General features: G+C 37.1%; 2 protein-coding genes across 3 annotated transcripts in view; one reads left to right on the top strand and one right to left on the bottom strand.

Moving 5' to 3' along the window:
- LOC138854516 (uncharacterized) overlaps window positions 1–18,268 on the top strand; it is a 484,295-nt gene that overhangs the window by 70,826 nt on the left and 395,201 nt on the right. The window lies entirely within an intron of this gene.
- The window catches only part of LOC128699315 (uncharacterized), a 49,886-nt gene continuing 36,027 nt past the window's right edge, over window positions 4,410–18,268 (bottom strand). The window contains exons 4-5 of one of the 2 annotated variants that reach the window (XM_053791926.2): window positions 5,320–5,466; window positions 4,410–4,746 (exon numbers count right to left, since the gene is read on the bottom strand). In XM_053791926.2, coding sequence (XP_053647901.1) covers window positions 4,598–4,746; window positions 5,320–5,466 — 296 coding nt within the window. In that variant the 3' untranslated portion in view covers window positions 4,410–4,597. The remainder of the gene's footprint in view (window positions 4,747–5,319; window positions 5,467–18,268) is intronic. The other variant, XM_053791927.2, reaches the window with a different exon arrangement.

Here is an 18,268-nt window from a genome sequence, read left to right as displayed (position 1 = left end):
GCGAGGGCTACGAAGAGGTGGTGAATATGAAGGAGAAGAATGATTGGAAAATGATCGCCGTCATGTAAGTCCGGTAGAACAGACCAGGCAAAGTCTAGTGCAGTGGAGGAAGAGCAGACCGAATGATCGATGCAAGAGAGAGTGTGAGTACGAGGATCAAACTGGGTGGGGATACCTGTATTTAAAACATGGAGGGGGTGAGAAGCGAGAAAAGCCTCCAGCTGAATGCCACGTGAGTCACAATGAGACCCTCCCAGAGGAAATGGTGGGCATTAAAATCGCCAAGTAACAGAAGTGGTGGCAGTAAGGATGAAACAAGAAAGGCAAAATCTGGGATAGATAATGCCCGAGAAGGAGAGAGATATAAAGAACATATTGTAAACCACTTATTCAAGTGGATATGGGCTGCACTGTAATGCAGCGAGGTATGGACAAATAGTTGACAGTACGGAATATTGCGTAGAAGGGCACTTTCATTAAAGGTCCCATCTGAGAAAGGATCCGAAGAATACAATAAATTATAGCCTGAGATGGGTTGGAAAACAGCCGAGTGTAATTTTAGTTCTTGTAAGCAAACACCAACAGGGGAAAACCTGGAAAGCAACATCTGAAGCTCACTCTGATTACCCCTGAAGCCGCGGATATTCCACTGTAAATAGGCCATGATTGGCAACGAAGAAAATACCAGGAATCCGCAGGTAAGGGCACCTACGGACTAGAGGGGTTAGAAAAGTCTACATGCGGTGGCATCGGAAAACGTTCAAGCAGCGAAGGAATGGAGCGTTGCAAAGAATGGAGTTGTGGAGATGGAGGAGAGGGAAGAGAAGGAATAGGAGGTGGATCAGTGTCCATTGAAGGTTTAGTCCCTGCAATATATTCTGAAATAGCATCAAGTGTTTCTGAATTCAAAGACGTTGTATGGGAGACAATATTGGAGATAGAAGGATATTCCACTGTAAATAGGCCATGATTGGCAACGAAGAAAATACCAGGAATCCACAGGTAAGGGCACCTACGGACTAGAGGGGTTAGAAAAGTCTACGTGCGGTGGCATCGGAAAACGTTCAAGCAGCAAAGGAATGGAGCGTTGCAAAGAATGGAGTTGTGGAGATGGAGGAGAGGGAAGAGAAGGAATAGGAGGTGGATCAGTGTCCATTGAAGGTTTAGTCCCTGCAATATATTCTGAAATAGCGTCAAGTGTTTCTGAATTCAAAGACGTTGTATGGGAGACAATATTGGAGATAGAAGGAGGAGGGTGAGTAAAGATTGGGACAGTAATGGACTGTACTAAAGTAGGGGGGGATGAAAGCGTGTTGGGAACTGGAGAAGTGTGGGAGGGGACAGAAGAGGCAGATACCTGGGAGGTGGCAGAAGAGGGAGAGACTTGGGAGGGGACAGGGGAGGAAGGCACAGAACGAGGAGGGTGAACTTCCACACTTGTAATAGAGCCAGTGAGAGGGGAAGAACCAGGTACAGAGACTGGAAAAAAAAGAAAGAAGAAAAGAAAATAAAAATAAAAAAAAAGAATAAAAAGGGGGGAGCGGGGAGGAATAGTTCCCAGGAGAAATGAAAGGGCCGGAAATCTCCCTCTGCCCCCAAGAGGACCTCAGCACCGCAAGTAGCGTGCAGATGCAGCATGGAACCCGTGCCATACCCTACCCTTCATGCCAGTAAACCAGCAATCTGGGATACCAGCCTCACATCTGCTGAGCTACCTTGGTGGACAAAAGAGAGGGTGGCCAGATATCCGCTACAAAGCATACCTCCTTCGGCCACCACCCCCGGAATCCGAAAGTTGGCTTCCAGAGATACACCCGTCGCCCGAAAGACACCCAAAGCCACCCTCCGGGATACCGGAGAGATCAGGACATCCCCAGGCGATCCAGATTCCATGGCAAACTACGCCACCGCCAAGAACCTCAACGGAATGGGATGGACCCCGGTACCCTTTCCCCTACCCAGGAACTAGTGCGCCTGTGAGAAAAATCCCAAAGGCCAAAAAGAGGAAGGGCAAAAGGGAGGGGTGGGGACGAGGAGGAAAGGAAAAAGGGGAGGATGGGATAGGGAAGGGGGGATTGGGGGGTAATTAGGTTCGGTCTGAGGAAGGAGACCGACAGGTCTAATTCCTCAAACCAAGAGCCTCTTCACCACGCTGAGGAGCCCCCCTTGAAGAGGACTAGTAGGTGCAGCACTGCTAATGGTAGCACTAGTAGTGTCTGTTGATCATGGGTAAGCTCAACACTTGAGAGATTAATAGTGAAATCTGGGTTAGCATGTTGGGACCAGCCACTTTGTGCTATGAGGTTGTTTATTTTCTAACATGAAAACATTCAGTTTTCCGTTTCATTGTTCTCAATCGCTTATATATGTAATCTAATAAAGAATGTGATGGCTCTCCCAGACAAAGAGAATTTATCTGTCCTGCCGAATGCCCCCAAAAGATACAAAATACAAGCAGTTTTTAAGAATTCACACTGTTAAAAGCATTTTGATAAAGATTTCTCCTCAACAGTGTGTTGGTGGTGTCTACAGGATTGGTTGCAGTGGCTGCAACTTATCTTATGTTGGCCAGACTGGCAAACTTTTAGATGTCAGGATATCACAACACCGATATTTGATACAAACTGTACCGGAATAAAATGCGATTTCAGCCACATTAGGGTCTGCAATAACTTGGAAAATTTGTCAGAACCCAGAGTTGTCATTCTTTGTTCCTCTTGATAATGTGAAGAATTGTTGAAAGAATTAGGATCACAGATGAGCAAGGAGGCTTTAGAATGTGTAGGGGATGTGTAGATCAAGTGTTTACATTGAAGCATATAAATGAATAATATTTAGATAAATGTAGGGAAGTTTTCATTGCATTTATGGATTTAGAAAAAAACATACGATAGAGGGGATAGGGGAGGAATGTGGCAGACGTTGCAAGTGTATGACATAGGTAGTAAGTTACTTAATGCTGTAAAGAGATTTTATGAGGATAGTGAGGCTCAGGTTAGGGTATGTAGGAGAGAGGGAAATTACTTCCCAGTAAAAGTAGGTCTTAGACAGGGTTGTGTAATGTCACCATGGTTAATATATTTATAGATGGGGTTGCAAAAGAAGTAAATGCTAGGGTGTTGGGGAGTGGGGTGGTATTAAATTATGGGGAATGAGTTTTTCATAATGTGACTATTTTCTTTTTAGGAACTAAGGAATAACCTTATTAAAGTATGCATTCCGTTTCCATTTGCTCCATGAAAACATTGGCCAGCACAGCATTAAGTAGTGAGCCCAAAGCCACAGTGTATGTTTGTAGCAAATACCTTTCTATGTATAGCAGTTGATGTAAAAGGTACAATGAAACTCGCGTTTTTCTTTGTATTTTTGTATTGCATTAAACAGATAAACTCTCCGAAACCATAAACATTTTAACAAGCTCCCAAAAGGTGAGGCACACACCAGCATATTCAATAATATATTGTAGAAAAAGTTACAAATGCATGTAATCTAGGTCATTATGAAAAAAATAATACTTACGTAAATTTAGCCTGTCCTCTACATAACAGTCAGCATTCTACTGTTACAAAATAATGAAAATTCGTGTGGTGTGTCAGTCTTGCTCAGTAGGTACAGGGTTTCTGTTCTCGCTCTAGAACTTTTTTGTTTTATTTATTCCTAATTTACCCTCTCCAAGCCTAAGCTGGCCTAAATAATGAAATCTGAGAGATTAGCCGCAAGCCATATGTTAGAAATGTACACAGTGTTTGCCAGGATGGGTTGGAAAACGAGAAATATCAGTGTATATTGGTCAGTGGTATACCGTATTAAGAAAAAAATATACTTTTAGAGCAATTTAATAATTATAAATTAATTTTGAACAATTAGCTCCATTTTAAAACTATATTCTGTAACATTAAGCGGAATTCACTCCGTAAAGCCTCAGTATGTAATGTGTGAAGTACATTAAGAGTGTTATTATGTCGAGTATACCAAATGTTATTATATCAGGTATATCAAGAGTGTTATGTGGAATATAACAAGAGTGTTATGTGGAATATAACAAGAGTGTTATGTGGAATATAACAAGAGTGTTATGTGGAATATAACAAGAGTGTTATGTGGAATATAACAAGAGTGTTATGTGGGGTATACCAACAATGTTATTATGTCATGAAATAACAAGTTACACACGAGTGTATAACCATCATCAATGACAGGTAGATCATGGTAGTTATAGTAATTGTCATGGCTCCTGCGTTATGATAGTGGTAATGAAATTATTATTTAACGGTAGGTGCATCATAGCAATGGTACAGTTAGGATGCGTGTTAATGGTATCCTGTCCAGTAACATAAAGAACCTTTGTATTCGTTTATTTGCAAGCTCTAAAAACAAAATAGTTTTACTGTGAATCGTTGCAGAGCCCTGTGTGTGTGTGTGTGTGTGTGTGTGTGTGTGTGTGTGTGTGTGTGTGTGTGTGTGTGTGTGTGTGTGTGTGTGTGTGCGTGTGTGTGTGTGTGTGTGTGTGTGTGTGTGCATGTGTGTGAGTGTGCATGTGTGAGTGTGCATGTGTGTGAGTGTGCATGCGTGCGTGTAGGTGTAAGTACAGAGGGTATTACTGCTGCTCCTCATTTTCTGTTACATCTTTTTTCAGTTCTTCAGAAGCTTCTTCATTCTCTTCATTTACTCCGTCTGATAAATGTATCATCGTTTCTGGTGTTTTGTTTAACTGTCGGTATTTGGTATTATTGCCAGAATCACGAACTGAAAACACATAAATATAAAAACACATTTTTGTTGCAAATATTTTAAGGCTTATTTGGAAATTAGTTTTGTATTATTATTTCTTATTAACGAATTGCAGTTATTTTAACCTGTTCCTCATTTTTCATCTCCCAAACTTTTCCAAGGTTTCTTCATGGCTCATGTTCAGCTCCCTCTCCCAATGTTTCTAACCCTAATTAACATCAGATCTATATGATGCAACCCACTTCCTTCTCGCCCCTCTTCTCTTCCCTCTCGTTTGCTCTCTTTTTACGCTTATTCCTTGTATTAGCAATTTTCTCCAAATTTTATCTAGCTCTTAATTTCATCCTTATCAGGTGAACGTGAATCCCAGTTCGTTATGTGACAAAAAAGCATCTAGAGTGGTCAACACACTTATTAATCCTTCTTCTCTACCCACTACCTTTCTCTCTACTCTGTCTTTCCCCAGTTCTTCCTCTTCCCATTTTTACTACCCCTATCGCATACCTTATTAAAAAAAAGGTGAGTGAGACCGCACCATTTATTTGCTATGTTCAGATGTGGTTAAAAATTGAAAGTTACAATACTAACTTATAGGGGCGCAGCAGATGCAGCCAGAGCCACTGCAGCCACCGGGGATCTGTTGTTGATAGGCAGCGCAAGGTGTTGTCTGGCACTGTCCATTGAACTCCCAGCATTCCTCATTACCAGTGCATGCTGCTGCTGCTGCTGCTGTTGCTGATGTACAGTCCATTAAGGAAGATACATTAGGAATATATATATATATATATATATATATATATATATATATATATATATATATATATATATATATATATATATATATATATATATATATATATATATATATATATATATATATATATATATGTGTGTGTGTGTGTGTGTGTGTGTGTGTGTGTGTGTGTGTGTGTGTGTGTGTGTAAAACTGGTCAATTAGCAAGAACTCATTTAAAATTAAGTCCTTTCTAAAATTTTCTCTTATACGTTTAAAGATATATATTTTTTCATTAATGTTAATGTAAAAATTTATAATTTTGCACCAAAAGAATCTTAGAAAACTTACTTAACCTTATTGTAACAAACGCAATTTATTTTAGCTTAATCCGACTAAATATATTTTAGATAAGTTTACAATAATTTAATACTAAACAAACACAATGAAATATATTTTTTTCGTTAGGTTCAGAATAATTTTTGCGAAATTATTGCATACACAAATTTTCACTTGTCTTATATGGCAAGATGAGCGTTGCTATTTAAGCCAAGATCGCAAGTTTTACATATTCGGCACGACATTATATATATATATATATATATATATATATATATATATATATATATATATATATATATATATATATATATATATATATATATATATATATATATAATGTCGTGCCGAATATGTAAAACTGGTGAATTAGCAAGAACTCATTTAAAATTAAGTCCTTTCTGAAATTTTCTCTTATACGTTTAAAGATTTATTTTTTTCAATAATGTTCATGTAAAATTTTTTAATTTTGCACCAAAAGAATCTTAGAAAACTTACCTAACCTTATTATAAAAAAAGCTATTTATTTTAGCTTAACCCAACTAAATATATTTTAAATACGTTTACAGTAATTTAGTACTAAACAAACACAATCAAATATATTTTTTTCGTTAGGTTCAGAGTGATTTTGGCGAAATTATTGCATACACAAATTTTCACTTGTCCTATATGGCAAGATGAGCGTTGCTATTTATGCCAAGATCGCAAGTTCTGCCTATTCGGCACGACATATATATATATATATATATATATATATATATATTTATATATATATATATATATATATATATATATATATATATATATATATATATATATATATATATATATATATATATACATATATATGTCGTGCCGAATATGTAAAACTGGTCAATTAGCAAGAACTCATTTAAAATTAAGTCCTTTCTAAAATTTTCTCTTATACATTTAAAGATATATTTTTTTCATTAATGATAATGTAAAAATTTGTAATTTTCCACCAAAAGAATCTTAGGAAACTTACCTAACCTTATTATAACAAGAACAATTTATTTTAGCCTAGCCCAACTAAATATATTTTAGATACGTTTACAATAATTTAATACTAAATAAACACAGTGAAATATATTTTTTTCGTTAGGTTCAGAATGATTTTGGCAAAATTATTGCATACACAAATTTTCACTCGTCTTATATGGCAAGATGGGCGTTGCTATTTAAGCCAAAATCGCAAGTTCTGCCTATTCGGCACGACATATATATATATATATATATATATATATATATATATATATATATATATATATATATATATATATATATATATATATATATATATATATATATATATATACATATGTGTGTGTCGTGCCGAATATGTAAAACTGGTCAATTAGCAAGAACTCATTTAAAATTAATTCCTTTCTGAAATTTTCTCTTATGCGTTTAAAGATATATTTTTTTCATTAATGTTAATGTAAAAATTTATAATTTTGCACCAAAAAAATCTTAGAAAACTTACCTAACCTTATTATAACAAGGGTAATTTATTTTATCCTAACCCAAGTAAACATATTTTAGATTTGTTTACAATAAATTACTACTAAACAAGCACAGTGAAATGTATTTTTTTTCGTTAGGTTCAGAATGATTTTGGCGAAATTATTGCATACACAAATTTTCACTTGTCCTATATGGCAAGATGAGCGTTGCTATTTAAGCCAAGATCGCAAGTTCTGCCTATTCGGCACGACATTATATATATATATATATATATATATATATATATATATATATATATATATATATATATATATATATATATATATATATATATATATATACATATATATATATAATATATATATATATATATATATATATATATATATATATATATATATATATATAATATATATATATATATATATATATATATATATATATATATATATATATATATATATATATATATATATATATATATATATATATATTATTTTTTCAACAAGTCGGCCGTCTCCCAACGAGGCAGGGTGACCCAAAAAAGAAAGAAAATCCCCAAAAAGAAAATACTTTCATCATTCAACACTTTCACCACACTCACACATTATCACTGCTTTTGCAGTGGTGCTCAGAATACAACAGTTTAGAAGCATATACGTATAAAGATACACAACATATCCCTCTAAACTGCCAATATCCCAAACCCCTCCTTTAAAGTGCAGGCATTGTACTTCCCATTTCCAGGACTCAAGTCCGACTATATGAAAATAACCGGTTTCCCTGAATCCCTTCACTAAATATTACCCTGCTCACATTCCAACAGATCGTCAGGTCCCAAGTATCATTCGTCTCCATTCACTCCTATCTAACACGCTCATGCACGCTTGCTGAAAGTCCAAGCCCCTCGCCCACAAAACCTCCTTTACCCCCTCTTTCCAACCCATTCGAGGACGACCCCTACCCCTCTTTCCTTCCCCTATAGATTTATATGCTTTCCATATCATTCTACTTTGGTCCATTCTCTCTAAATGACCAAACCACCTCAACAACCCCTCTTCTGCCCTCTGACTAATATGTCGTGCCGAATATGTAAAACTGGTCAATTAGCAAGAACTCATTTAAAATTAAGTCCTTTCTAAAATTTTCTTTGCGCTGTATAGCCCTTGTGGCTTAGCGCTTCTTTTTGATTATAATAATAATAATCTAAAATTTTCTCTTATACGTTTAAAGATATATTTTTTTTCATTAATGTTGATGTAAAAATTTATAATTTTGCACCAAAAGGAACTTAGAAAACTTACCTAACCTTATTATAACAAGAGCAATTTATTTTAGCCTAACCCAACTAAATATATTTTAAATACTTTACAATAATTTAGTACTAAACAAACACAATTAAATACATTTTTTTTGTTAGGTTCAGAATGATTTTGACGAAATTATTGCATACACAAATTTTCACTTGTCCTATATGGCAAGATGAGCGTTGCTATTTAAGCCAAGATCGCAAGTTCTGTCTATTCGGCACGACATATATATATCATGGCTTGTCGAATAAGTAAAACTTTGCGGATTTGACTTAAATAGCAACTCACTTCTTGCCAAATAGGTCAAGCGAAAATTTGTGTATGCAATAATTTTGCAGAAAACCATTCTGATTATTATTAAATTATTGTAAGCTAATATAAAATATATTTAGTTGGTTTAGGCTAAATTAAATTGCACTCGTTATAATAAGGTTAGGTAAGTTTCCTAAGGTTCTTTTGGTAAAAAATAATTAATTTTTAAATTTACATAAATGAAAAATATATATCTAAATTTATAAGAGAAAATTTGAGAAAGGACTAAGGTAAAAACTGGGCAGTTAGGAAATACTCATTTAAAATTTAGTCCTTTCTAAAATTTTCTCTTATACGTTTAAAGATTTTTTTTCATTTATGTAAATGTGAAAATTAATAATTTTGTGCCAAAATTACCTTAGAAAACTTAACTAACCTTATTATAACAAGCGCAATTTAATTTAGCCTAATCCAACAAAATATATTTTTGATAAGTTTATAATCATTTAATAATAAACAAACACAATGAAATAGATTTTTTCTTTAGGTTCATGATGATTTTTGGGAAATCATTGCATACACAAATTTTCGCTTGTCTTATTCGGCAAGAAGAGCGTTGCTATTTAAGCCAAAATAGCAAGTTTTACCTATTCGGCACGACACACACACACACACACACAAAAAAAAAAAAAAACACAAACACACAAACACACACACATACACACACATACACACACACATTATATATATATATATATATATATATATATATATATATATATATATATATATATATATATATATATATATATATATATATATATATATATATATATATATATATATATATATATATATATACATATATATATATATATATATATATTATATATATATATATATATATATATTATTATTATTATTATTATTATTATTATTAGTATTAACACACTGGCCGATTCCCACCAAGGTAGGGTGGCCCGAAAAAGAAAAACTTTCACCATCATTCACTCCATCACTATCTTGCCAGAAGGGTACTTTACACTACAGTTTTTTAAATTGCAACATTAACACCCCTCCTTCAGAGTGCAGGCACTGTACTTCCCATCTCCAGGACTCAAGTCCGGCCTGCCGGTTTCCCTGAATCCCTTCATAAATGTTACTTTGCTCACACTCCAACAGCACGTCAAGTATTAAAAACATTTGTCTCCATTCACTCCTATCAAACACGCTCAAGCATGCCTGCTGGAAGTCCAAGCCCCTCGCACACAAAACCTCCTTTACCCCCTCCCTCCAACCTTTCCTAGGCCGACCCCTACCCCGCCTTCCTTCCACTACAGACTGATACACTCTTGAAGTCATTCTGTTTCGCTCCATTATCTCTACATGTCCGAACCACCTTAACAACCCTTCCTCAATCCTCTGGACAACAGTTTTGGTAATCCCGCACCTCCTCCTAACTTCCAAACTACGAATTCTCTGCATTATATTCACACCACACATTGCCCTCAGACATGACATCTCCACTGCCTCCAGCCTTCTCGCTTCACACCCATATAAGAGCGTTGGCAAAACTATACTCTCATACATTCCCCTCTTTGCCTCCCAGGACAAAGTTCTTTGTCTCCACAGACTCCTAAGTGCACCGCTCACCCTTTTCCCCTCATCAGTTCTATGATTCACCTCATCTTTCATAGACCCATCCGCTGACACGTCCACTCCCAAATATCTGAATACATTCACCTCCTCCATACTCTCTTCCTCCAATCTGATATCCAATCTTTCATCACCTAATCTTTTTGTTATCCTCATAACCTTACTCTTTCCTGTATTCACTTTTAATTTTCTTCTTTTGCATACCCTACCATATTCATCCACCAACCTCTGCAACTTCTCTTCAGAATCTCCCAAGAGCACAGTATCATCAACAAAGAGCAACTGTCACAACTCCCACTTTATGTGTGATTATCTTTTAACTCCGTGCCTCTTGCCAAGACCCTCGCATTTACTTCTCTTACAACCCCATCTATAAATATATTAAACAACCACGGTGACATCACACATCCTTGTCTAAGGCCTACTTTTACTGGGAAATAATCTCCCTCTTTCCTACATACTCTAACTTGAGCCTCACTATCCTCGTAAAAACTCTTCATTGCTTTCAGTAACCTACCTCCTACACCATACATCTGCAATATCTGCCACATTACCCCCCAATCCACCCTGTCATACGCCTTTTCCAAATCCATAAATGCTATAAAAAGCTCTTTAGCCTTATCTAAATACTGTTCACTTATATGTTTCACTGTAAACACCTGGTCCACACACCCCCTACCTTTCCTAAAACCTCCTTGTTCATCTGCTATCCTATTCTCCGTCTTACTCTTAATTCTTTCAATAATAACTCTACTATATACTTTACCAGGTATACTCAACAGACTTATCCTCCTATAATTTTTGCACTCTCTTTTGTCCCCTTTGCCTTTATACAAAGGAACTATGCACGCTCTCTGCCAATCCCTAGGTACCTTACCCTCTTCCATACATTTATTAAATAATTGCACCAACCACTCCAAAACTATATCCCCACCTGCTTTTAACATTTCTATCTTTATCCCATCAATCCCGGCTGCCTTACCCCCTTTCATTTTACCTACTGCCTCACCAACTTCCCCCACACTCACAACTGGCTCTTCCTCACTCCTACAAGATGTTATTCCTCCTTGCCCTATACACGAAATCACAGCTTCCCTATCTTCATCAACATTTAACAATTCCTCAAAATATTCCCTCCATCTTCCCAATACCTCTAACTCTCCATTTAATAACTCTCCTCTCCTATTTTTAACTGACAAATTCATTTGTTCTCTAGGCTTCCTTAACTTGTTAATCTCACTCCAAACTTTTCTTATTTTCAACAAAATTTGTTGATAACATCTCACCCACTCTCTCAGTTGCTCTCTTTTTACTTTGCTTCACCACTCTCTTAACCTCTCTCTTTTTCTCCATATACTCTTCCCTCCTTGCATCACTTCTACTTTGTAAAAACTTCACATATGCTAACTTTTTCTCCCTTACTACTCTCTTTACATTATCATTCCACCAATCGCTCCTCTTCCCTCCTGCACCCACTTTCCTGTAACCACAAACTTCTGCTGAACACTCTAACACTACATTTTTAAACCTACCCCATACCTCTTCGACCCCATTGCCTATGCTCTCATTAGCCCATCTATCCTCCAATAGCTGTTTATATCTTACCCTAACTGCCTCCTCTTTTAGTTTATAAACCTTCACCTCTCTCTTCCCTGATGCTTCTATTCTCCTTGCATCCCATCTACCTTTTACTCTCAGTGTAGCTACAACTAAAAAGTGATCTGATATATCTGTGACCCCTCTATAAACATGTACATCCTGAAGTCTACTCAACAGTCTTTTATCTACCAATACATAATCCAACAAACTACTGTCATTTCGCCCTACATCATAACTTGTATACTTATTTATCCTCTTTTTCTTAAAATATGTATTACCTATAACTAAACCCCTTTCTATACACAGTTCAATCATAGGGCTCCCATTATCATTTACACCTGGCACCTCAAACTTACCTACCACACCCTCTCTAAAAGTTTCTCCTACTTTATTTAGCATTCCGGTCCCCTACCACAATTACTCTCTCACTTGGCTCAAAGGTTCCTATACATTCACTTAACATCTCCCAAAATCTCTCTCTCTTCTCTACATTCCTCTCTTCTCCAGGTGCATACACGCTTATTATGACCCACTTTTCGCATCCAACCTTTACTTTAATCCACATAATTCTTGAATTGACACATTCATATTCTCTTTTCTCCTTCCATAACTGATTCTTCAACATTACTGCTACCCCTTCCTTAGCTCTAACTCTCTCAGATACTCCAGATTTAATCCCATTTATTTACCCCCACCGAAACTCCCCTACCCCCTTCAGCTTTGTTTCGCTTAGGGCCAGGACATCCAACTTCTTTTCATTCATAACATCAGCAATCATCTGTTTCTTGTCATCCGCACTACATCCACGCACATTCAAGCATCCAACAGACCCCTGGCAGTCTTCAAGCTGGCACTGGACAAGCACCTAAAGTCAGTTCCGGATCAGCCGGGCTGTAGCTCGTATGTTGGTTTGCGTGCAGCCAGCAGCAACAGCCTGGTTGATCAGGCTCTGATCCACCAGGAGGCCTGGTCTCAGACCGGGCCGCGGGGGCGTTGACCCCCGGAACTCTCTCCAGGTAAACTCCAGGTAAACACGCATGGCTTACGGAGGAAAGATTCTTTTCCACTTCCCCATGGACAATAGAAGAAATAAAGAAGAACAAGAGCTTTTTAGAAAAAGGAGAAAAACCTAGATGTATGCATATATATATATATATATATATATATATATATATATATATATATATATATATATATATATATATATATATATATATATATATGCATGTGCGTGTCTGTGAAGTGTGACCAAAGTGTAAGTAGGAGTAGCAAGATACCCCTGTTATCTAGCGTGTTTATGAGACAGAAAAAGAAACCAGCAATCCTATTATCATGCAAAACAGTTACAGGTTTCTGTTTCACAGTCATCTGGCAGGACGGTAGTACTTCCCTGGGTGGTTGCTGTCTACCAACCTACTACCTACATATATAGGTAGTAGGTATATATATATAAACGGGTACATTCAAAGGAAGATCGCAGTCAGCAGGATTCGAAACTACTACTGAGAACGGTCAAAATTCCCAGGCAGCCCTCTAGTACACTCGGCCACACAAATGCCACATAGACTGGGCAGCCTGGTTCATAAGCCATGTTTCTTTCCCAGCCGCTTGAGGCTCACTGACGTGGCCGGGCTGGGAAAGAAACATGGCTTGTGAACCAGGCTGCATTTGTGTGGCCGAGTGGACTAGAGCGCTGCCTGGGAATTTTGACCGTTCCCAGTAGTACTTTCGAATCCTGCTGACTGCGATCTTTCTTTGTGTGTGTGTGTGTATATATATATATATATATATATATATATTATATATATATATATATATATAATATATATATATGTATATATATATATATATATATATATATATATATATATATATTTCAACAAACCGGCCATATCACACCGAGGCACGGTGGCCCAAAAAGAAAAACGAAAGTTTCTCTTTTTAAATTTAGTAATTTATGTAGGAGGGGTTACTAGCCCCTTGCTCCTGGCATTTTAGTCACCTCTTACTCCACGCATAGCTTACTGAGGAAGAATTCTGTTCCACTTCCGCATGGAGATAAGAGGAAATAAACAAGAACAAAAACTAGTAAGTGTATGTGTAGTGTGACCTAAGTGTAAGTAGAAGAAGCAAGACGTACCTGTAATCTTGCATAGTCATGAGACAGACAAAAGACACCAGCAATCCTACCATCATGTAAAACAATTACAGGCTTTCGTTTCACACTCACTTGGCAGGACGGTAGTACCTACCTGGGTGGTTGCTGTCTACCAACCTACTACATATAATATATATATATATATATATATATATATATATATATATATATATATATATATATATATATATATATATATATATATTTTTTTTTTTTTTTCAACAAGTCGGCCGTCTCCCACCGAGGCAGGGTGACCCAAAAAAGAAAGAAAATCCCCAAAAAGAAAATACTTTCATCATCATTCAACACTTTCACCACACTCGCACATTATCACTGTTTTTGCAGAGGTGCTCAGAATACAACAGTCTAGAAGCATACACATATAAAGATACACAACATATCCCTCCAAACTGCCAATATCCCAAACCCCTCCTTTAAAGTGCAGGCATTGTACTTCCCATTTCCAGGACTCAAGTCCGACTATATGAAAATAACCGGTTTCCCTGAATCCCTTCACTAAATATTACCCTGCTCACACTCCAACAGATCGTCAGGTCCCAAGTACCATTCGTCTCCATTCACTCCTATCTAACACGCTCACGCACGCTTGCTGGAAGTCCAAGCCCCTTGCCCACAAAACCTCCTTTACCCCCTCTCTCCAATCCTTTCGAGGACGACCCCTACCCCGCCTTCCTTCCCCTATAGATTTATATGCTTTCCATGTCATTCTACTTTGATCCATTCTCTCTAAATGACCAAACCACCTCAACAACCCCTCTTCTCCCCTCTGACTAATACTTTTATTAACTCCACACCTTCTCCTAATTTCCACACTCCGAATTTTCTGCATAATATTTACACCACACATTGCCCTTAAACAGGACATCTCCACTGCCTCCAACCGTCTCCTCGCTGCTGCATTTACCACCCAAGCTTCACACCCATATAAGAGTGTTGGTACTACTATACTTTCATACATTCCCTTCTTTGCCTCCATAGATAACGTTTTTTGACTCCACATATACCTCAACGCACCACTCACCTTTTTTCCCTCATCAATTCTATGATTAACCTCATCCTTCATAAATCCATCCGCCGACACGTCAACTCCCAAGTATCTGAAAACATTCACTTCTTCCATACTCCTCCTCCCCAATTTGATATCCAATTTTTCTTTATCTAAATCATTTGACACCCTCATCACCTTACTCTTTTCTATGTTCACTTTCAACTTTCTACCTTTACACACATTCCCAAACTCATCCACTAACCTTTGCAATTTTTCTTTAGAATCTCCCATAAGCACAGTATCATCAGCAAAAAGTAACTGTGTCAATTCCCATTTTGAATTTGATTCCCCAAAATTTAATCCCACCCCTCTCCCGAACACCCTAGCATTTACTTCCTTTACAACCCCATCTATAAATATATTAAACAACCATGGTGACATTACACATCCCTGTCTAAGACCTACTTTTACCGGGAAGTAGTCTCCCTCTCTTCTACACACCCTAACCTGAGCCTCACCATCCTCATAAAAACTCTTTACAGCATTTAATAACTTACCACCTATTCCATATACTTGCAACATCTGCCACATTGCTCCTCTATCCACTCTATCATATGCCTTTTCTAAATCCATAAATGCAATAAAAACTTCCCTACCTTTATCTAAATACTGTTCACATATATGCTTCAATGTAAACACTTGATCTACACATCCCCTACCCACTCTGAAACCTCCTTGCTCATCCGCAATCCTTCATTCTGTCTTACCTCTAATTCTTTCAATTATAACCCTACCGTACACTTTTCCTGGTATACTCAGTAAGCTTATTCCTCTATAATTTTTACAGTCTCTTTTGTCCCCTTTCCCTTTATATAAAGGGACTATACATGCTCTCCGCCAATCCCTAGGTACCTTCCCCTCTTTCATACATTTATTAAACAAAAGTACCAACCACTCCAACACTATATCCCCCCCTGCTTTTAACATTTCTGTCATGATCCCATCAGTTCCAGCTGCTTTACCCCCTTTCATTTTACGTAATGCCTCACGTACCTCCCCCACACTTACATTCTGCTCTTCTTCACTCCTAAAAGATGGTATACCTCCCTGACCAGTGCATGAAATTACTGCCTCTGTTTCTTCCTTAACATTTAAAAGTTCCTCAAAATATTCTCGCCATCTACCTAATACCTCCATCTCCCCATCTACTAACTCCCCTACTCTGTTTTTAACTGACAAATCCATATTTTCCCTAGGCTTTCTTAACTTGTTTAACTCACTCCAAAATTTTTTCTTATTTTCATTAAAATTTCTTGACAGTGCCTCTCCCACTCTATCATCTGCTCTCCTTTTGCACTCTCTCACCACTCTCTTTACCTTTCTTTTACTCTCCATATACTCTGCTCTTCTTATAACACTTCTGCTTTGTAAAAACCTCTCATAAGCTACCTTTTTCTCTTTTATCACACCCTTTACTTCATCATTCCACCAATCATTCCTCTTTCCTCCTGCCCCCACCCTCCTATAGCCACAAACTTCTGCCCCACATTCTAATACTGCATTTTTAAAACTATTCCAACCCTCTTCAACCCCCCCACTACTCATCTTTGCACTAGCCCACCTTTCTGCCAATAGTCGCTTATATCTCACCCGAACTTCCTCCTCCCTTAGTTTATACACTTTCACCTCCCTCTTACTTGTTGTTGCCACCTTCCTCTTTTCCCATCTACCTCTTACTCTAACTGTAGCTACAACTAAATAATGATCCGATATATCAGTTGCCCCTCTATAAACATGTACATCCTGGAGCCTACCCATCAACCTTTTATCCACCAATACATAATCTAATAAACTACTTTCATTACGTGCTACATCATACCTTGTATATTTATTTATCCTCTTTTTCATAAAATATGTATTACTTATTACCAAATTTCTTTCTACACATAGCTCAATTAAAGGCTCCCCATTTACATTTACCCCTGGCACCCCAAATTTACCTACTACTCCCTCCATAACATTTTTACCCACTTTAGCATTGAAATCCCCAACCACCATTACTCTCACACTTGATTCAAAACTCCCCACGCATTCACTCAACATTTCCCAAAATCTCTCTCTCTCCTCTTCTCCAGGTGCATACACGCTTATTATAACCCACTTTTCACATCCAATCTTTATTTTACTCCACATAATCCTTGAATTAATACATTTATAGTCCCTCTTTTCCTGCCATAGCTTATCCTTCAACTTTATTGCTACTCCTTCTTTAGCTCTAACTCTATTTGAAACCCCTGACCTAATCCCATTTATTCCTCTCCACTGAAACTCTCCCACCCCCTTCAGCTTTGTTTCACTTAAAGCCAGGACATCCAGCTTCTTCTCATTCATAACATCCACAATCATCTCTTTCTTATCATCTGCACAACATCCACGCACATTCAGACTTCCCACTTTGACAATTTTCTTCTTATTATTCTTTTTAGTAATCTTTACAGGAAAAGGGGTTACTAGCCCATTGTTCCCGGCATTTTAGTTGACTTTTACAACACGCATGGCTTACGGAGGAAAGATTCTTATTCCACTTCCCCATGGATATAAAAGGAAAATTAATAAGACCAAGAACTATTAGGATAAAATCAAAGAAAACTCAGATGAGTGTGTATAAATAAATGTGTACATGTATGTATAGTGTAACCTAAGTGTAAGTAGAAGTAGCAAGATATGCCTGTAATCTTGCATATTTATGAGACAGACAAAAGACACCAGCAATCCTACCATCATGTAAAACAATCACAGGCTTTCGTTTTACACTCACTTGGCAGGACGGTAGTACCTCCCTGGGTGGTTGCTGTCTACCAACCTACTACCTTAATATATATATATATATATATATATATATATATATATGTGTGTGTGTGTGTGTGTGTGTGTGTGTGTGTGTGTGTGTGTGTGTGTGTGTGTGTGTGTGTGTGTGTGTACGTACTCACCTCTTT

The sequence above is a fragment of the Cherax quadricarinatus genome, chromosome 61, assembly GCF_038502225.1.
Source record: "Cherax quadricarinatus isolate ZL_2023a chromosome 61, ASM3850222v1, whole genome shotgun sequence".
NCBI lineage: Eukaryota > Metazoa > Arthropoda > Malacostraca > Decapoda > Parastacidae > Cherax > Cherax quadricarinatus.
Note: the sequence above shows the minus strand (reverse complement) of the source record. Positions and strands in the feature narration are given on the sequence as shown.